At 50.8% G+C, this 21,681-nt stretch overlaps 1 protein-coding gene and 1 pseudogene across 2 annotated transcripts; one reads left to right on the top strand and one right to left on the bottom strand.

Moving 5' to 3' along the window:
* The first annotated feature begins 2,241 nt into the window (after positions 1–2,241).
* Positions 2,242–14,071, top strand: LOC120684616 (fatty acid amide hydrolase-like). 2 transcript variants are annotated; one of them, XM_039966499.1, is made up of 17 exons: positions 2,242–2,575; positions 2,677–2,786; positions 2,873–2,933; positions 3,044–3,249; positions 3,791–3,914; positions 11,267–11,344; positions 11,610–11,870; positions 11,980–12,055; positions 12,146–12,217; positions 12,335–12,377; positions 12,500–12,571; positions 12,648–12,728; positions 12,854–12,957; positions 13,060–13,152; positions 13,270–13,338; positions 13,477–13,541; positions 13,645–14,071. In XM_039966499.1, the coding sequence occupies exons 1-17, from the start codon at positions 2,476–2,478 to the stop codon at positions 13,866–13,868; spliced, it is 1,839 nt and encodes a 612-aa protein (XP_039822433.1). In that variant the 5' UTR covers positions 2,242–2,475; the 3' UTR covers positions 13,869–14,071. The 2 variants fall into 2 exon arrangements, with proteins under 2 accessions (XP_039822433.1, XP_039822432.1); XM_039966498.1 differs by having other exon boundaries at positions 2,243–2,575; positions 12,497–12,571.
* A 2,201-nt stretch (positions 14,072–16,272) lies between these two features.
* On the bottom strand, positions 16,273–17,460 carry LOC120684700 (annotated as a pseudogene).
* Positions 17,461–21,681: the final 4,221 nt, after the last annotated feature.

The raw sequence follows: 21,681 nt of genomic DNA, 5'->3' as shown, positions 1-21,681 counted from the left end.
CCATGTTACTAGATCGGGTATCATCCTGCCCTAACATTTTGGTTCCGCTAAGGCATGGTCATCGCTATAGGCAAGTAGCAACGAGAAGCAGCAAAAACACCAATATCTTGCTGTGGACATTAGGGATGCATCCTCGATTACTACGCTATAGTGGGGCGGAACTTTGGAAGGAGTTGGCTGGATCCCATTAATTAAAAGAGCCAGGCTCTTACTGACAGCACCCTGGAGGAAGCACAGATTGCAGCCAAGTCCACAACATCCATCCTCCACAGGTGACAAATTGCGTACAAGACTCTAACAAACAACAAATTCGAAACTAAGGTTCTTGGATCTTGACGCAAAGCTCCAGCTCGCCGCACCACTTCCAGTTCCGCTGTAGTCGGAGAAGAAGAACGACAGGTAGGAGAGAAGCTCAACTAAGATGCCCGACGAGACCTCCAATATTTGTAGCTGCAAGATATCTCCCCTCTGGTAAGCATTGGCCGCCATCATCTTGACCTTGGAAGAGAATGAAACCGGCATCGCTGAACAAATTGACAACCCAGAAAAAGTCCATAACTGCCACATCAAGCAGCAACCAAGATAAGAGCCCCATAGAAGTTAAATCCAAGCCCCCGTCTTTCAGAAGAAAGGAGCAAACTAACCTACTAGGGCGAGCCCTGTTGAATACCTCGACGAAACCGCCATGGAGGACCAAAACCTTTACAACTACCTCGCCAAAGCCAACACCTGATCCACTACCATCAACATCGAGGAAGGCCCCGAAGCACTTTATTTGCCACTTCTTAGCCCCATCCAGCACGCCATCAACAATGAGCTCAACCAAGACGAAGCACGCCATCGACAATGAGCTCGCCCAAGACGAAGCAGAGGGCCAAAAGGTCCACCCGACACCAAAGAGACGCTGTGGAGAAGGGAGGTAAATCCTAAAGCCTATGTAGTAGCTATACAAATGGATCTACACGTCGATTCACTGGATCCCCACTTCCTCCGTTGCCGAAGCCCGGAGCGGCCATCGGAGGCGGGGAGCCGGCGAAATCAGCAGCGGACCAGGGAAATCGCCTTTTCGCCTCTCTTTGGACTGTAGCAGGGAAAGGGGAATAGGAAGCTCCTTAGGAATTAAAGTTGAAAAACGAACAAGCACAAAAGGAGATGACTATACCTTGCTTGCACAACAACAAATTTGTTGTCCGCCGGCATATAGGCTACAGAAAAGATGCAACTTGAAGAAAAAGGACATATATATAGAGCTCCAACAATTGGAGACAAGATAGATTTGAATATGACCAGAACTAAATAGATGCATCTACTACACGTTAAGGTTTGGATTCAAACTTCAAAAGTAAATTTTAATGATTTTTGGTGTATACATTGAGCCATTTACCTATATCTGTCGCTTAACAAAAAAACTAAGGATAATTTGCCACCATAACTAAAATATTTCAACAAAAATGTACAGTACCAGTCAAATATAAAAAGCAATATGTATTCCTTTTAAAAGGTAAAAGCTTTATATTACTTTCAATATATAACAAAAATGTATTTTTAAATGAGGTATTCTAAAAAATATGCCATATAATAGGACAATGGAAAAAAACAGATGGTGTCATGGTCTAGGATATCATGAGTAAAAATTTAAAATGACATGGCAAACAAAACTATTTGCTTAAATTTCCTTTTGAATAAAGTACAAAAGTTACGCCTTATGTTTCAAATTAGTGGTCACTTTAGTTTTGTTCCAAGTCAAACTTCTCTAATTTAATTTACCAAATTTGTATAAATATTATGATAATTCTCATGATAATAATACATATACTATCATTACATATTTATGGTGAAACTAATTTAGTAACGTAGGCATTGCTATTTTTGAAACAAAGTGAGTAGGATAATAAACCGAGCTACCCGCGCTATTTGCGCGGGACACCTCGCTAGTTTATTTATAACCAAAGAGTAAAATGTTTGATTTAAGACAAACTCAAAACGACTTCCTTTTCAATATGGAGAGAGTATTACTGAAATGACTGACACTCTATCTATTAAATGACTTGGAAAAACAACCGTGAAAAGAAAAGGAGCATATATATTGTATGGCATGCTACGGGGAATTAATAATACCGGATGACGATAATTTAAACCGAGGTGACCTTTTCGGGGGCTCACTTTGTCCTTGAAAAAGTGGGCCCGGGACAATTACCTGTAAATCGCATTGAAGCAAAACACTGCTGCCCACATAGTTAAAGATTCAGCAACTAACCCCGGACCCATCGTGAAGAGCTGCGACGAGCAGCTACCGCAGTCTACAGCTCACCTCCGCACCCATCCCCCCCGGCAAAACCGTAGTATTTGCTCAACAGCAGCTAAGCAGCAGGCAGCTCACGATCTTGGCATTGCCAGTAGGAAGGCAGGCAAAGCTTTCAGACAACGTCACCATTCTTCCTGCTAGCAGCTGATCTGCCCCGTTCTCGTCCATCCATGGGGCTCTTCAGCTCGCCGGCCAAGGTCTACAAGCCGGCGGCCGAGGTCGACCTCGGCCCGGGCAGCGACGAGCACTACATCAGCCCCAACGTCAGAGGTCAGTCCTGAATTCAGTTCAGAATTCAGAGTTTGTCGGCATTCGGAGCAATCCAGGGCTTGACGCAACATTGTTCCTCCGATCACACACCACATGCACAGCTCCTCGCGTCGCCGGGCTGCTGGTGAAGTTGCTGGCTTGGGTGCTGGAGACGCCCGTCCTCGGCTGGATCGTGCTGGCAGTCCTCAAGAGGGACAACCTCGTCTACAAGGTCGCCTGCTCAAACCTCTAGCTAGCAACTCTGCTCCGAATCATCCAAGCTTAGCCTCAAACTTGCCATCGACATGATCCCTGCAGCTCGTCTCCGACGCCGAGATCCCGGAGCCGCCACTGTTCACCGCCACCCACACCTGGCGAGGTGGTTCTGAGTTCTGATCGGGCCGAGCCAGTGAATTCACATTCAGAAGAAAGACTTCGCTCTCTTTTGTTCGTTACAGTCTGATGAAACGGTTGTGCATGCCGATGCAGACATCCCCGAGCAGAACGTCAGGCGGGCGAAGCCGGGGTTGTCGCCGGCGGAGCGCGTGCAGGAGGCCGTCGGCTGCCTCCCAGCTCGCCTGCCGGAGCCGGCTGCGGCGCTCGCTGTCCCTGGTGGCCCGGCGTCGGGGTTCAGGCGCTGGACGGTCCGGGACTTCCACAGGGCCTACAGCTCGGGACAGACGACCCCTGCCATGGTAAACAAAGTCTCTCTGCTTTTAACCGAACATGGCAGTGGATAATTCTGGAGTTCATCAGGTGGGGATCCTCTCCCCCCCGTTGACAGTCAAAAAAAAAAAAATTCTGGAGTTCAGAGCGTTTTGGATCAGGCATCGAGTTTGCATTCCTCTGCTGTAATGTCTGTTCATGCATGCCAGCAGTTAAAACCTTTTTTTGGGAGGCAGTAAAACCATTTCTCATCCATGCATGACAAACAGAATGCTGAATGCAGCGACAGAATTTAGGTGGCCGCTAGCAGTTGCTGGTCCTCAATCCCAGCGATCAGTGCTGGTCGAAATTATTGGATCCAGGCATTAATATTACTCCAAAATCCTTAAAGAAAAAAACATTCAGAAAAAAACAGTCCTTAAAAAAGGAACTGAAATTCATAAGCAATGTACTAGTTGTTTGTTCAGTGTAATAAGTTGACACCCCCACAGTTGCAAGTTTTTTCGGTCCTTTCAAAAAAAAAAGATTCATGAGCAACGACAATCCGATCCTGTTTCCCGGCGCATCCAGGTGGCGCGGAGGTTCCTGGCGGCGGCGAAAGAATGCTCGGATCTGAAGATGGCCATGTTCATCAGCTGCGACGCCGCCGACGTGATGCGGCAGGCCGAGGACTCCACCCGCAGATACCAGCAAGGTACATCACTAATCCAACACCTTCTCCTCGTCGTGGTCATGGTGCTCAATGTAGCAATTACCATAGAAATTCACCAGACAGCAACTAGCCAACAGTATTTTTCTCTTATAACAAATCAGCACTAGCTATTAGCCACAGCCAGCCGAACAAAATTGCCATTCCGCTTAGGCTTCATCATGGGCAACACCAGAGCAGCTGAGCAGGTCTGGCTTCTAGAAACTGTCCCAGATCGAAACCGGCTCCGTTTTTACTGCACGAACAGTTGTAGCTTGGCCGTGCGTGGCGCAGCTGTACGTCAGCAAAAAAAAAAGTTCGTAGTGCGGGCCAGTGAGGCGTGACGGCGCTGCCTGGGGCCTGCCATGGCAGCAGTACGTCAGCGAGTAATGCAGCACCAGCTCGACGAACAGTGGCATGCCGGCGGCGGCGGCTTTACAGGGAAAGACGCCGCCGGGGCCTGCCTGCCTGGCTGCCATGGAGATGGAGCCCCGCTTCTGAATCGTCTCCTCTCGTCTGGTGTCTGTTTGAAAAAAGTGAGAGGGACCGAACCCGGAGATCAGAGGAAGGTGGATGAGAGCCGATTAAAATTTCTTCAAAATTTGAATCGTCGGCCTATGTCCCAAAATCGCCCAAGTCCTCAAGCGTTCTGACCAAAGTTTGGAGTAGCTATTAAAAAGCTAAACCAACACAAAAGGCCTCGAACGAGCGAGCGAAACCACGAAGCAAATCGGAAGCGAATCGGAAAAATTGCAGAACTGATCTGCCTGGACCGGTCTGACCGGTGCATAGGACCGGTCTGACCGGTCGAGTCTGTTCAAAAACTTGTTACCTTGGACCTGGTGACTCGCTCGTTGAGATCACCTAGCATCTGTTGAGGTGGATGGCGACGCTGAATGTGTCGCGGTGCTTCCCGTGTCGAAGTCGCCTCCTTCTCAACCAAAGCTGGTGCCTCCTCAGGTGCAGCTGGTGAAGTCTGAGTCACCTCCTCGATCAGCCCCCGTGAAGTAGACGTAGTCGGATCGGGGCCATCATCATCGTCCGAGCTCGTGGCGGAGGCAACTGGGTCCACAGCACGCGTGGTAGCCTCAGCCTCGCCCTCCGCAGCTTCTTCCTCCTCATCTTCAAAGATGGAGGTGCCGAGCTCATCATCTCCTGCAACTTCAAAGACAGAAGAATTGCACGGTGTAGTCTCGTCGAAAGTGACTTCACAAGTCTCTCTGATGATGTTAGTATCAATAATCAGCACACGGTATGCTCTAGAGTGAGAAGCATAACCGAGAAAAACACCGTCAGACGAGCGAGACTCAAACTTATCAAGATTTCCATCTTTCAGCACAAAGCACCGGCAACCGAAAACTCTGAGATGGTCAACACGGTGCTGGCGTCCAAACCGCAACTCATAAGAAGTCCTGTGCATGAAAGCACGCAAGAAAATGCGGTTGGACACGTAACAAGCGGTGTTAACCACCTCAGCCCAGTATTTGCGAGGAGTCCTATGCTCATCGAGCATCGTCCTCGCCATCTCAACCAGCGTCCGATTCTTCCGCTCTACAACTCCATTCTGCTGTGGAGTGTAGGGAGAAGAATACTGGTGTTCAAACCCTCGATCACTGCAAAAGGCGTCAAAACGAGCGTTTTTGAATTCTGTGCCATTGTCACTGCGGACCGCTCTCATGGCCAGGGGTAACTCAGTTTTCAACCTCAAGATCAAGTCTCGAACAAGCTCGAAAGCCTCATCCTTAGTTCTCATGAAAAAGACCCAAAAATAGCGAGAAAAGTCGTCCACAATCACAAGAACGTACCACTTCCCACCAACAGACATCACCCGAGAAGGACCGACAGTGTCCATATGTAGCAACTCTCTAGGGTGAGAGGCCATCACCTGATTAACAGGCGGATGTGAAGTGGCAATCATCTTCTCGTGGCGACACGGATGGCAAACAAGGTCCTTTTCAAACTTCAATTTGGGAAATCCTCGGATCAAACCAAGTGAGCTCAGTCTCGACAACAAGTCAAAGCTCAAATGTCCAAGTCTCCTATGCCACTTCCATAGATCAGAAGAAGGACCAGCCATCAAGCAATGAGAAGGGCCGAAAGGAGTTCCAGAGAAGTCAACCAAGAAAACCCGATCGCGAGGTGTAATCTGGCAAAACAAATCTCCCCTGGAATCCAAAACATGCGAGCAACCCTTCTTGAAGCGAACCTCAAACCCCTCATCAAGAAGTTGCGAAACAGATAGCAAATTAAAGCCAAGATTCGAAACCAAAGAAACTTCTCTCAGGGTAAAGCGATCAGAAACTCGAACATCGTCAAGTCCACGTACCTTTCCTCTTCCATTATCCCCGAACACAATGTACTCCTTTGAGCGCATCGGGGTGAGGCTGGAGAACCATTTGTCATTTCCGGTCATGTGGCGCGAACAACCGGAGTCCATGATCCACCTATTCTCCAAGCCTCCGACCTGCACATTAGTAGTGAGACAAAGGGTGAGCAAATGTCTCAACAATGGGGTTAGCAAAGTGAGAAGCGAACCAGTGTCGAGCCATTTGCTCTACAGAAGGGTTAGCAAAACCTGACAAAGCGTATCCCCCGTCCCGTCTACCGCGTGACTGACGAACACCACCGCGAGGAAAGCATGGAACCTCAAAACCTCCTCCAAAGCCTCGGTCCCGTGGTCCATAGCCGTACTGAAAACAACCAGGAGCACGACCGGCAAAGCGACCACCCGCTGGACCATGCACCGTCTCCCTGACCTCCACCTACTCGGCGCGCCCTAGCGTCTTGCCTACCACCACGCCGAGAAGGACCATGCACCCGAGCAGAGTACATATCCGCGTTCCGTCTCTTCTGCTCTCTCCTCACAGCCCACTTCCTCCTGAAGCAAAACTCCTCCAGGTGACCTTCCCTATCACAGAACTCGCAGTGGTACCTCACCTCACACTTGGGAGGTGGAGGCCTAGCCTGCGGACGGGGAGGAGCAGCCCTCTTCTTATGGACAACCTAGGCTGTGGCAACAGGAAGCGTGTCGAGGGGATTCCTCAGCTCATTGGGCTTTGGAACCCAAACCTACTTCTGCGGAGGTGCTTTCGGTGGTTCTTTAAGCACACAATCCGTGGGGTTAACAAGCGAAGGCTGCGTGCTCGTGCTAGTAGTGTTTCCAGCAGCCTTGCCAATCTTAACATACAACCTGTCAAAGTCTGACTTCGTGTATGTGTAACCGACCCCAAACCCATCACCACGCTTGAACTACTTAATCATCATGCCCAACTGCGGCTCACTGCTAGAAACCCAACTCAGAATCGCCCTAAGATAGGTATTCTCATTCTCCAAATTGGCTTTCTCTACCGCAAGACTATCCAGATCAGCAATCAAACCAGGGCAAACAGAGCAGTCAATAGGTGGGTTAGACTCTACGACCTTAGTCTTTCCAAAAGACTTGATCAAAGCGTTCTTCTCCTCTAGCTCCGACCAAAGCGTGGGACAAAGCTTGCAAGCGCCAAGCAAAGCAGGCCTAGATCTAAGCTCCTCTAGTTCACAAACAATAGTAGCAAACTTGGACTGCAAAGAAGTTAGATCAGACTTGAAGATAGGACACTCATCGCATTCAAGTACATTACTAACAATGGGAGCGTCCTTGACAAGTTCAAGCTCATGCTTGGCCTTGGCTAGCTCGTGAGACACGTCAGAAAGCGAAGTCTTAGCAACATCTAAGTTTCGATGTTCTCATCATGTTTGGCACGGAGAGCAACAAGATCATTCATGTGAGATATGCAGCCAGCGCACTCACCCTCACTAGATTTCTCCCTAGCACAAGCCAGCTCAGCCCTAAGCTTTCTACGCTCTCTAGCTGCTTCCTTAAGCAGCCTCTTCTGTTTGTCAAGAGCGGCGTACAACTCCCTAACCTCTGTATCAAGCAGGTCGATCGTGGAGTTTACTTCTGAATCGCTCTCGGATCCAGGAGAAGAACCAGAGTGCGTCGGTATAGCATGTCCACCCGAAGATGCACGAGCACCATCGGCTTCACCCGCCATGGTGCAGAAGCTCTTGCGCCGACCGGCCGCCAAGCAAAGGCCGATGAAGCCGGTGGCTTTCTTGTCCCGCTTCTTCTTCTTGTTGTTGTCGTCGTCGGAGGTCGGTGAAGAAGAGCGGTCAGTGTCGGAGCTCTTGTCGAGGTCACTGAGCTGCGCCAGGAAAGCCTTCTCCCGCTTCTTGGCCTTGTACTGGAAGCGCTTCTTGAGCGACTCCTTGTCGAAGCGTCCTCCCCGGTCACGACCGCGGTGCTTGTGGCGCCGACGCTCCTTGTTGGAGCCTCCCTCGTCGCGGTGGCGGTAGTAGTCGAAGGAGTTGTTCTGGCCACCGCCGGACTTCTTGGGGCAATCGGTGATGAAGTGGTTCAGATCGCCGCAGTTGTAGCACCCGGGATTCTTCTTCCTCTGCCTGTTGTGGTAGACGCGCTGGAACTTGCTGATGAGGAGGCACAAGTTATCGTCGCCCAGCGTCTCCAGCTGCTCATCTGAAACAGAAGGCAAAGAGGCAAGAGAAAAGCCAAGAGCAGAGCTAGCGTTAGAGATCGATCCACCTGGGCCAGTCACAAGAGCAACGCTCTTGTAAGGAGGGGCACCATTGAGCTTGGCTCGTGTCTAGTTATCCACCTCTGTGGCCTTGAGCTTGCTGAAAAGCTCGTTCACCGTCAGAGTCTCATAGCCAGCAGACTCAATGATGGTGTTCACATTGAGATCCCACACAGAGCGATCAAGTGCGTAGAGCAACTTGAGGGCCTTCTCGTGCTCTGTGTACTTAAGGGCACCAGCAGATCTATTCGCATTGACTTTGTTCACAATCGACTGAAAACGACTGAATATCAAGTCAATGCTCTCACCCGGCTCCTGTGTGAAGTTCTCGTACTTACGCCGGTGAGTCTCGAACAGTCTGGCCTTCACCTGAGGTGTACCCTCGTGGTAGTTCTCAAGGCACGTCCAAATTTTGTGGGCTTCCTGAAAACTCTGAACGCGTGAGAACTCCGCACGAGAAACGCCAGCGAACAAGGCATTGACGGCCTTGGCGTTAGCCTCGTGCTGGGTCACCTGGAGAGGCGTGGTCCGAACAGCCAGCATCTCGTAAAGCTAGTTCGTGGTAATTTCCCAGACCTCGGCTACCATGCTCTGCAGGAAGGCTCTCATGCGAACCTTTCAGTAGACATAATCCTCGCCGGAAAACACCGGGATCTTACCAAGACTCGCCATGGTCGCCGAGTGATTTTCGAACTGGTTAAGGTACTGAAAACCTCAACCAAGCTCTGATACCAATTGAGGGACCGAAGCCGGCGACCAGAGGGGGTGAATGGGAGCCGATCAAAATTTCTTCGAAATTCTAATCGTCGGCCTATGTCCCAAAATCTACCAAAGTTTGGAGTAGCTATTGAAAAGCTAAACCAACACAAAAGGTCTCGAACGAGCGAGCGAAACCACAAAGCAAATCGGAAGCAAATCGGAAAAACTGCAGAACTGATCTGCCTGGACCGGTCTGACCGGTGCACAGGACCGGTCTGACCGGTCGACTCTGTTCAAAAACTAACAGACCGGTCTGACCGGTCTTGCCTACCGGTCTGACCGGTGGCACCTAGAAAACCCCGAAAACTTGGATTCAAACGATGAATCTCAACCAAACGACCACGAAAATCGATGAAACTTGGGGGATTACTTCGCCCCTACCCCGTGAACATATCCCCAAGAGATCTCGTCCTAAAGATCAAAGAATCTCGAGAATTCGAGGGGAGATCAAGAAGGATTGGGGTTTTCTCAAAAACTCAAGAAATCCAATTCAAAAGAGCTCGTGATTCCAGAGGGTTTGGGACAGGATCAGAAGCACGAGAATCACAACAAAGAGCTCATAGAATCCTAGCAATCATGTGCACCAAAAACGAAATAGAAATCCATCACACAAGGGCACAAAAACTAGGGAATTGGATTGATTCAAAAGGCGAGAGGGCACAAGGAGGATGGGGCCTCCTTTCCCAATCAAATCCATTACAAAGTCTCACAAATCCATAATCAAAACCTACTCTAAAGAGACGAACAGAGGGAGGGAGACACAGGGGCGGCGGCCTGGAGAATTAATGAGTCCACGAACAGAATACAAAAGCCGCAATAAACCTAACACAAGTGAAGGGGTATTTATACCCGCGGGACCGGTCAGACCGGTACGCTGGACCGGTCAGACCGGTTGGCCTGCAGCACCCCCTGTACATGATCTCATCCGACGACCGAGGTTCTTTTTTCGAAACGAAGTCTTCTCCGCGATGCCGCCATCTTGATAAAGATCAGGTCCGCGGTTTTGAGGGGTCTGCGAAACCCGGGTCGATGGCCGGTTTTGAGAAAATAGCCAAAATCTCACGCACGGGAAGATTCCCGCCTCCACGCCGTGGCCCTAGACGCCGTTCCCGCCTCGGCCTTCTGACGGCCCTAGACGCCGCCCGACGCCCGCCACCTCCTCGCCCGCAGTGAGGCCCTAGACGCCGTCGACGCCCGTCGCCTCCGTCAGTCCCGGTACCGACGCCCGTCACCTCCACGACTTGGCGTCTTCAACCGCCGTCCGCCTCCTTGGTTTTGTGGCGCAAACCAAGAAACCCGTCTTCCGTCGCCGCTTGCGCCCTCGATCCAGGAGTGGACGCCACAGCTGCCACCCGGTCCGAGCTCCGGTCCCGGCTGCCCTTCACCGCCGTCCACCGCACGGTCCATCGGCCACAGCACCTCCACGGCAGCTCTCCGTCGACACTCGACGCTCGTGTACCTGCAATCCAAAGACCAAGCGCACGATCACACTGCACGGTTGACAATTCACTCATCACAGGCAGGATAGAGTACTCTCGTTCCTCAACAAGTAAAGAAGAACACATGCCGGGTTCTGAAAAAGCGACTAGTTGTATTGTACCTGGTCTGAGTTTCATTTTTTTAACATAATCGGCAACTCTTTTGTCTGGTTAGTTAAAAAAAAGTTCAGAGTTTAGATGGTGACACACACGCAACAGTCAACTTGTTGATGGTTTTTCATGAAAACGGCATGGCTCAGCTCCGAATCCGTGCTGAATCAGCTTGGCTCGTATGGTCCTGGATCCCTGAGACGGGCATTCATGACGGACTGGGACGGAGTCCTTGTCCATGCTGGCCGGGCTTCTTGCGTTGCTCGCTGCTGATCTGCTGGGAAATGAAGGCGACCGGCGAGAGATCGCATCTCTCCTTGTCACTGTATCCAGATGCGTTGCATTGCAGTGCATTGCATCGTTCGTGTTCAGAGTTATTGGTCGACAGAATCACACAGATGATTGATTGGATGCTTCGTCTTCGTGGCTGCTGCAGGGGCGCCGCTGTCCGCCATGGACGGAGTGCTGGTCGCCGTCAAGGACGAGCTCGACTGCCTGCCCTACCCGACCACCGGTAAGACGATCGATAACTAAAATAAACACGTGGTCGCCATTGTAATTCAACACAACCGCGTTGAATTACAATTAGTAGTAGGTAAAAAATGTAGTCAGTACAGTTTACGGACAGTGTCCGTACGGACGAGGGCCACTGTCATTCCGCGAGCTCAGGCCCGTGTCAGTGATCTACGGACCATGTCAGAATCATTCACTGTCGTTGCGTGCACCGCGGCGGCGATGACGCGGACGCGTGTGGGGATTTTTTTTTTGTGCGCTTGCAGGCGGGACGCGGTGGCTGGGGGCGGCGCGGCGGTGCGCGGCGGACGCGGCGTGCGTGGCGGCGCTGCGGGCGTGCGGCGCCGTCCTCGCCGGCAAGGCCAACATGCACGAGCTCGGCGCCGGGACCAGCGGCATCAACCCGCACCACGGCTCCACGCGGAACCCCCACGACCCCGGCAGGGTGGCCGGCGGGTCCTCGGGCGGGTCCGCCGCCGCCGTCTGCGCCGGGCTCTGCCCCGTCGCCCTCGGCGCCGACGGAGGCGGTAAGATGATCTCTCGTCGCCGTCGTGGAAGCTCAGCTCAACCACCTCGACATGTACAGAGTTTGTCTTTGTCCTGGATGCTGACGCTCTCGCCGTCGCGTCCCCCCAGGGTCCGTGCGCATGCCGGCGGCGCTCTGCGGCGTCGTCGGGTTCAAGCCGACCGCCGGCCGCCTCTCCAACTCCGGGTGCGCATCCATGACCCATCCTCAGAGGCAGATCAGCCAACCGGCAAAAAGAATCTCTCGTCAGAACTCACAAAGCCGACACTGTTCCAGGCTGCTTCCTCTGAACTGGACCGTCGGCATGCCGGGGATCCTAGCAGCCACCGTCGAGGACGCGCTCATCGCGTCGGTGCCGCCGCCACATTCGTCACCAAATACTCATCATAAAACCAAAACTAATCTTCTCTTACTGCACATGAAAAAGTACTGAACACATCCGTTACCTTGTCTCTGTTGTTTCAGTTACGCGGCCATCGTTGATCAGTCCAAACCAAGCCCTCTGCAGGTGATCAACAGAAGCCTAGCTCTTTGCTCTTCTTCTTCTTCTTCTTTCTGCCGACGTCTGTTTGTTCTCAGTGAGAACTGACCGGCTGATGATTTGTCGTGCGATCTCCTCCGCTGCAGCAGCCTGAACTGAACCTGCCGTTGCTGATGTGCACGAGGTCCATGGCCAACATCAGACTGGCCAGATATGGAAAGGTCAGTCTCTGAATTTCGATCGAGAATGTTTCTGTTACCGTCCCTGAGCATTGGACTGAAAGTGTGCTAGAAACAGTGGTTCGACGACAGTTCGGAGGACATCCGGAGCCTCTGCGGCAAGGCTCTTCGGATGCTGCACGCGCGGTACGGTTGGGAGGTAAGGGTTTTCAGCAGGATATATATCGGTGTCAAGTTCAAGGCACCGATTTCTCGACAACGAACAATGATCTCGGAAAGAAAAATCTTTCTTCCCTGAAACATTTTTTTTTCGCATCGCGAAAGACCGTGGAGGTGACTGTCCCTGAGATTGAGGAGATGCGGCTGGCGCACTACGTGACGATGGGCTCGGAGTGCACGGCCTCCCTCGCCAAGTATCTCGACAACATGTAAGTAAGCAGTTGTTGTCAGGTCGTCAACCAGTCGTCGGTACGCCATTAGCAGTGAAGTGATTCATCAGTGATGGATGCTTGTGTGTGTGCTGGATGCAGGGACAGGTCCGAGATCGGGTGGGACGTGCGGATCGGCCTCAGCGCCTACGGGTCCTTCAGCAGCAGGGACTACCTCAACGCGCAGCGCCTCCGGTAAGTACTCCGATCCAAATTATTAGTCGTTTTAACTTTTTTAGATACATCGATTTTGCTATAATCCATCACATGAACAACAACAGTGTACTTGAAATCTGATGCTCTGATTCGCAGGAGCCGTCAGATGTACTTCCACGAGAGGATCTTCGAGGCGGCCGACGCGATCGTCACGCCGATGACAGGGTACGCAAGAGCAAGTGATCATCATCATTATTCGAGCTTTGCAACTGTCATCAGATCATACTGAAAATTGCTGCTTGCTTGTAACTGACATGAATGACTGTTGCTTCTGGTGATCGAACTGACCGACCGACCGTGCAGGGTGACCGCGTACCCGCTGCAGGACGACGCGCTGCGCACGGGAGAGCTCGACTACATCAATGGAGGTAACGCGACGACCGAAATGATTCAGGAGCTCTGCTGTCAGCTCAGGCGGCTCGATCTCTGCTCTGACTGACGACCGGGAAATTCATTCTTGCGTGGATGCAGCTGCGCTGGTGCGGTACTCGATCGCGGGCAACTTCCTGGGGCTGCCGGCGATCACCGTGCCGGTGGGGCACGACCGGGGAGGGCTCCCCGTGGGGCTGCAGCTCGTCGGCCGGCCATGGTCGGAGGCCACGCTGCTGCACCTCGCCCACGCCGTGCAGGAGGCCTGCTGGGAGCGCCGCCTGCCGCCCAAGGTGCACTTCGACCTTCTCCTCGCCAAACACTGACAAAAGCCTTGGCCCAAGGTGCTCTTCAGGGTTTGGATGATTCCAGAAGAGATTTAGTTGGACATGGAGATTTAGTCATTTAGGGTCCAACTCCAACATATTGGAGATCATGAGATTGGTGCTACTAGACTCACTATGAAAAGCAGTATTTTCAATATATTTTATTATTATTATTATTATTATGGGCAAAGTCCGTTTTTCAACCCTGAACTATCACGATAGTCCGATTTTGGCCCTTGAACTACGAAATCGGACATCCTACACATCCAACTAACAAAACCGTTTGAAAAACAACCATAGCTCAGCCAAAGACGGTTTTGCTACAGTAAATTTCTAAATTTCTGGAATTTCACACCTCTCTCAATTAAATAATAAAGAAAGCATAGTTAATATTGTCTAAAAATCATGATATTTTTTTGGGAGGTAGATCAAAAGACAAGGAATTTATTTTGTCTAGATGTGATACATTAAACATAATAAAATTTGAATTATAAAATTTTAAAAAGGGTAGAATTCAAAATTTCTTGAATTTTGGGTTAGCTAAACCTTTGATAAAAATAAAATAAAAATATGATAATTCATAATTTTTATTTAGTTTAATTAGGTATTTTTTATTGGCCCAAGTTTTTATGAAAGTTTTTGAATTCCTTCGCAATGCACAAATTTGAATCAAATTTGATTCCTCAAATTTTAATTTATGAATTTTCTATAGAATTTGGGTCAATAAAAAGTACCTAACTAAACTAAATAAAAAATTATGAATTATCATATTTTTAATGCATTTTTATCATAGGTTTAGCTGACCTAAAATTCAAGGAATTTTGAATTCTACCTATTTTTAAAATTTTATAATTCAAATTCCTTTATGTCTATTGTAGCACATCTAGCCAAAATAGATTCCTTGTCTTTTGATCTACCTCCCAAAAACATATCATGAGTTTTAGACAATATTAACTATGCTTTCTTTATTATTTAATTGAGAGAGGTGTGAAATTCTAGAATTTCGGAAATTTTACTGTAGCAAACCGCATTTGGCTGAGCCAGGGTTGTTTTTCAAACGGTTTCGTTAGTTGGAGGTGTAGAATGTCCAGTTTCGTAGTTCAAGGGCCAAAATCAGACTATCGTAATAGTTCAGGGTTGAAAAACAGACTTTACCCTAATAAAAACTAGCTTAAAATACCCAATGCCTAATTAAAAATCACCCACCAATGCCATTATGAAAAATTAAATATAAAGTACCATTTAACTATTTATCAGTTACAAACATATACTATTAATAAAAATTGAAGCAAAAAAAATCAATCAAAATAAAACAAAATAAGAATAATTATATGCATAATATAATTAAGGCTCAACAAATTAAATTGTTATCATAAGTAGATCATATTTGAATTGTTTTAACCGATAATAAGACATAATTTACAATGATGAATATGGTGATGTACGGTAAACAATAGTATAATCTTTAAGTAATGATACAACGACATGTAAAATTTTAAATTTTGAATACTAGCCGCGCAAATGCGCGGACTGCACGCCTAGTTATATGTGTATATGAATTGAAAATTTTATGATGGTCTTCTAAAATTCTATTTTCTGCTTCATACTAAAAATTATAGTAGCTCACATCCCACATCCCTTCTCACCCACGGCCTACATGCTCATGGTCAAGCAGCCAGTGAGCCCCCTTATCACTCTATTCCCCAATTTTCCTAGGCAAGACAACAACCTAGCTCCTTGATTCGGCGATTCTGACGGGCGGCGGCGAGAGCGCCCCCACGAGACCAGGCAGACGGACGAAGATATGCACTCATCCACCAAGTGGGTAGAGGCTCAGCGAGAGGTGGCCGAGACAGTGCTAGCGTGCGCGGCGCTGCCGCTTCACCCAGTAGTCTGTGCCTCGTGGGATGTGGGTGAGCAAGTAAATGCAGATCTGATCCAAATCAAGCAAGCTTGAGCACAAGATAAGCTGATTAGTAATAGTTAAATATCTTTTTGAAAATTATCATTGCAACTTCTAAAATTTGGTACGAAAATTTCTTTTCCATCTCTTAAAATTTTGAATATCACCTTCTAGATTGTGGTTCCGGCACTGTTTCCGTCGCTTCTGCATGCTCTAGCTAGCTAGTGGCCTAGTGCCACGTAGCAAATTAATTAGTCACCTCGCTCGTGCGACCAAGCTGCGGACCTTCACTCTGACGTCACGAGAAGCAAAATCAGCGAGCAGCCGGCAGGTGGCTCGGACGGCCCACAGTTGTGGTACTCTAAATTCATTCTTTAAAATAAATATTTTTATCTGGTCATCAAATTTTTTTCTCTGTATCTAATTTTTTCGCATCCATCCATCCTCTATACCTCTACTCTATATCAACTATCGGAAAATAGGCCCACATGTCAGATATATTTAATACTTTCTCCCAACCCCCGTTCTTCCCCTCCCACTCTCTCTTCCTCCTCCCTCCCTTGCTCCCTCCGACGGCCTCCACCCACCGCGCACCGCTCGGGCCGGTAGCGCCCGCGACAGTAGCGCCTAGCCGCCACTGTTCCCGCCGACCGAGGCCGTCTTGCCGACGGAGAACGTCGAACTGCGGCTGGGACGGCTCGGCGCGCTGAATGTCGACGACCGCCGCGACGGCGGGCGGAGCGGGCGGGATGGTGGCAGCCGCGGCTGTGACACTGTGGGCCATCGAGTGGATGGTGAAGTTGGCGAGCAGGAGCATGAGGGAGACCATGAGCGTCGGCGTGCCGGCGAAGATGTGCTGCAAGAGCCAGACGAAGGAGGTGTGCATCTCGTCCTGGACGTGCGCCAGCATACCCTGCAGGTCGTCGCAGAGCAACGTGTCGCGCATCTACGGCAGCGCGAAGCTCTGCAGCTCCCGCACGATGAGCACCATCGAGGAGAAGGCGCGGCCCACGGACTCCCCAGTGGAGCCCAGCAGACCCTCGTCCCACCGCGGCTGCTGCACCACCACCTGACGCTGCTGGTGCGCCTGCTACTTCTTCCGCTTCAGCACCCACAGTGATGGCGGCAGCCCGATGTTGCGGCAAGGGCGGAACCGCGGCAGGAGCGACGCCCTGCGCGCACAGCGGGAGCCGCCGGCGCGCGCGGTGGGAGCGGCCTCGGGCGGCGGCGGCTATGCCGGCCTCCTCCCTCATCCATCCATGGCTGCGGCGGCGGATCCACGCCAGCACCACCTCCTCCCTCCTCCTCCGTCCCCCTACATCCTGAGCCAGCGAGCGGCGGGCCTGGCGGCAGAGCTCCCTCCCCAACATCCCGAGCCGGCGAGCGGCGGGCCTGGCGGCGGAGCTCTGCGCCGCCGTGGGTGGGCCAAGCTCACGTCCCTCCCCGCACCGGCCACTGCGCAGCCCTCCTCCCTACCCGCGCCGGCCACCGCGCAGCTCTCCTCCTCCTCCTCTGTCTCTCTAGCGGCGGGCGTGGGCGAGCGGCCCCTGCCGGGGCGTCCAGCGGCGCACGCGCGAACCTCGTCCTCTCGCGCGAGCCACGGCCATGGCGAGCCCCCATGCAGCGGCACGCATCCCTTGAAGCTTGTGGCCTCGCGGCCACCGCGCTCGCCTCGAGCTCCGTCCCCATGGCGATGGCGGAGCAGGAAAGGGGTGCGCGGCGGGGCGCAGGCGAACGCGCGGCGGAGTGCAGGCGAACGCGCGGCGGGCCGGACGCGGACGCGCTGCTGGGCGGAGGTTCGGACATGCAGCCGTTGCGAGTGGGCCCGAAGTAGAGGTAGCGCACGCCCTCTATCGCGGTAGATTTGGCGGATGTGGAGCGATCCTTTGTTTTAGCGCTCGCGATGCTGAGGAATGTTGAGTACTCTATCCTACCTGTGATGAGTGAATTATCAACCGTGCGGTGTGATCGTGCGCTTGGTCTTCGGATTGTAGGTACACAGGCGTCGAGTGTCGACAGAGAGTTAACGTGGAGGAGCTCGGGCCGGGCGGCAGCTGTGGCGTCTATTCCTGGATCGAGGGCGCAAGCGGCGACGGAAGGCGGGTTTCTTGGTTTGTGCCACAAAACCAAGCAGGCGGATGGCGGTTGAAGACGCCAAGTCGTGGAGGCACGGGCGTCGGTCTCGGGACTGACGGAGGCGACGGGCGTCGACGGCATCTAGGGCCTCGCTGCGGGCGAGGAGGTGACGGGCGTCGGGCGGCGTCTAGGGCCATCAGAAGGCCGAGGCGGGAACGGCATCTAGAGCCACGGCGTGGAGGCGGGAATCTTTCCGCGCGAGGAGTTTTGGCGGTTTTCTCAAAACCGGCCATCTACCCGGGTTTCACGGACCTTCCAAAACCGTGGACCAGATCTTCATCAATATGGCGGCATTGTGGAGAAGACTTCGTTCGGAAGAAAGAACCTCAGCCGTCAGATGGGATCATGTACAGGGGGTTACTGTAGACCATCCTGTCTGACCGGTCCATGGAACCGGTCTGACCGGTCTCCGCGGGTATAAATACCCCTTCACTTGTATTAGGTCATGCGGCTTTTGAATCTCATCCGTGGATTGCTTGTTCCTCCAGGCCGCCGCCCCTGTGTCTCTCTCCCTCCGTTCTTCTCTTTTGGCTTGTCTTTGTCTTTCTCTTAGTTTTAGCTTGGTTAGTTGCATTGTGCATATGCATTGTACATGTTTGCATTTTGCATTGCTTCACTACACTGGCATTCTTGTATACACTGTTATGATCTTCTAGTGCTTGCTAGTGTAGTTTCTTAGACTTGATCATGTATAGCTTGCTCCATAGTATATGTCATATCATCTGAGTTAAGCTTTTTGATTTGAAAATCTGAAAACATTGTCACCCTGTTTTGGCTACTAGCATGATAGGATGTGTTGATATGCTTTGCTATCTTATTCATGCTATTGTAGCCTTTCGTTCAGCAATTCATACTTGAAATGATCTAAATTTTATAAAATTGCTTGAACTGTTATTGAAATGGATTGAAAAGATCCAGGTGGGATTGCTTGCCGCACTGATCGAGCTTTCGGGACGGCTCACTTTGCACTTGTGAGAACCCGGGCAAGGCTGTGCATGACTGAAACGAGTGCCTTAAGCTTCTGATTGTCTTTGGCATAGGCTTGGCCTCGTTGCTAAGTAAAGCATGACAAGCTTTCAACCCCTGGCATTAAGAATTGCTTGATATAAATTTGATCGAAAAATGAATGTTTGCAACATGCTTTTGGCTGGTTTGGATCACCTGTATGAGTATGATTAGCACTGCTTTTCATTCCCTACTTGTTAGTGCTAGATCTTGGGTGATGCTTTTATTTCTCCTAAACTGAACTTGCCTAGCTCTAGACTGATTTGATATACCCTGTTGAGCTAGATGCAGGTCATGTTTATGGATGCACACGTGCTTGTGACTAGATGTTGCTCATCTCATTGTATCCCTGAATGCTTTCACTTACACCTCTTGCATTGCATTCATTGCATAGCATCTGTTCAGGGAGAGTTTCAGCTTCAGGGGGAGCTTTAGGTGTTTTTAGACTTGATGTGTGCATGTGCCAACAAGGGGGAGAATTTGGGAGAAGTGATAGAACAAGGGGGAGTGATCGAACAAGGGAGTGATCGAATAAGGGGGAGACTTGTTTGATTTTTGAAAAACTTGTTGTGCACAGGGCTTTGAGAGTGCATCATTTAGGGAGAGTTGCACTTGTGAGAGGGAAAAGTTTTGCTTGGGGAGTGTCTGCTTTGTTTCTGGCTCTTGAGTTTTCCTCGTTTTCCTGCCTCTTCCAGCATGACTGCGTCGAGCGTTACCTCTGTCTTTGAGGAGTCATGTTTTGGCTTTTGATCGATTGCGTCGAGCCGTTGCCCTTGTCTTAGGGAATCGATCTGTGCTTGAGTAAGTGACTATTTTTGACTTTCTGAGCTTTTTGTCACTTGCTTGAGTTCTTCACTTTCTTGTTTCTATTTTATCACTTCTCTGTTTTCAGGTGGTGTGTTGACAATGCACTCATCAAGGGGGAGATTGAGGAATGTTGAGTACTCTATCCTGCCTGTGATGAGTGAATTGTCAACCGTGCGGTGTGATCGTGCGCTTGGTCTTTGGATTGCAAGTACACGGGCGTCGAGTGTCGACGGAGAGTTGCCGTGGAGGAGCTCGGGCCGGGCGGCAGCTATGGCGTCCATTCCTGGATCGAGGGCGCAAGCGGCGACGGAAGGCGGGTTTCTTGGTTTGCACCACAAAACCAAGCAGGTGGACGGCAGTTGAAGACGCCAAGTCGTGGAGGCACGGGCGTCGGTCTCGGGACTGACGGAGGCGACGGGCGTCGACGGTGTCTAGGGCCTCGCTGCGGGTGAGGAGGTGATGGGCGTCGGGCGGCGTCTATGGCCGTCAGAAGGCCGAGGCGGGAACGGCGTCTAGAGCCACGGCGTGGAGGCGGGAATCTTCCCGCGCGAGGAGTTTTGGCGGTTTTCTCAAAACCGGCCATCTACCCGGGTTTCACGAACCTTCCAAAACTGTGGACCGGATCTTCATCAAGATGGCGGCATCGTGGAGAAGACTTCGTTCCGAAGAAAGAACCTCAGCCGTCAGATGGGATCTTGTACAGGGGGTTACTGCAGACCAACCGGTCTGACCGGTCCCTGGCACCGGTCTGACCGGTCTAACCAACCGGTCTGACCGGTCCATGGAACCGGTTTGACCGGTCTCCGCGGGTATAAATACCTCTTCACTTGTATTAGGTCGTGCGGCTTTTGTATCTCGTCTGTGGATTGCTTGTTACTCCAGGCCGCCCCCCTGTGTCTCTCTCCCCCCGTTCTTCTCTTTAGAGTAGGATTTGATTATGGATTTGATTGGGAAAGGAGGCCCCATCCTTCTTGTGCCCTCTGGGCTTTTGAATCAATCCAATCCCATCCCTCTTGTGCTCGTTTGTGATGGATTTTCTTTTCGTTCTTGGTGCACATGATCGCGATGGTTCGTAGAGCTCTTTGTAGTGATTCCCGTACCTCTAGACTCGTGCCAAACCCTATGGAACCACGAGTTCCTACGAATTGAAGTTTTTGAGTTCTTGAGAAACCCCCAATCCTTCTTGATCTTCCCTTAAATTCTCAAGTTTCTTTGATCTTTTGGGAAAGATCTCTTGGGGATATGTTCGCAGGTTAGTTGCGGAGGTATCCTCCAAGTTTTACTGGATTTGGACTTCGTTTGCTCGAGATTCTTCTTTTGAAGTCTTGTTCACGGGTTTTTCTGGGTGGCACCGGTCAGACCGGACGGCTAGACAGGTCAGACCGGTCAAGACCTGTTCAGGCCACGACCGGTCAGACCGGTCCGTTGCATCGGTCAGACCGGTGCAGGCAGTTGAGTTCTGCGATTTGCATCGTATTGACTCTTTTGCTTTCGCGTAGCTTCCTAGGGCTTTTCGCAAGGAGATAGCTTTTCCATAGCTACTCTCGCATCCTAGGTTCAAGGGCTTGTGGTGATTTTTGGGATATAGGTCGACGGATCGATTTCGAGAGAAATTTTGATCTTTTCCCATTCACCCCCTCTGGTCGCCGGTTTCGGTCCCTCAGATGTAGTACGCCACTGCGGCGGTTTTGACGCTAAACTTTTACTGCAGTATCGGATAGAGTAAGGGATGGTGTATCCACTGCGGGGCAGCCTAAGGGTGGAAGATAAGCAGGGAGGGATAATTTTTAAAAAAGCTACTTTTGGCGTGTTTGCATGCAATGTTAGGTAGTGAGTTTTTTTTTCGGCGGTGAGCTAGCTGAGAGCATGTGATGACTATTTCGAATTTTTAGCGATCCATTGCTTCCTTTGGTACATTTTTTGGCATTTGTATTCTCGCTCCTAATTTATATTGCAATTGTA

The sequence above is a fragment of the Panicum virgatum genome, chromosome 8N (genome assembly GCF_016808335.1).
Source record: "Panicum virgatum strain AP13 chromosome 8N, P.virgatum_v5, whole genome shotgun sequence".
NCBI classification, from domain to species: Eukaryota; Viridiplantae; Streptophyta; class Magnoliopsida; order Poales; family Poaceae; genus Panicum; species Panicum virgatum.
This window is presented reverse-complemented; position numbering and strand designations above follow the sequence as displayed.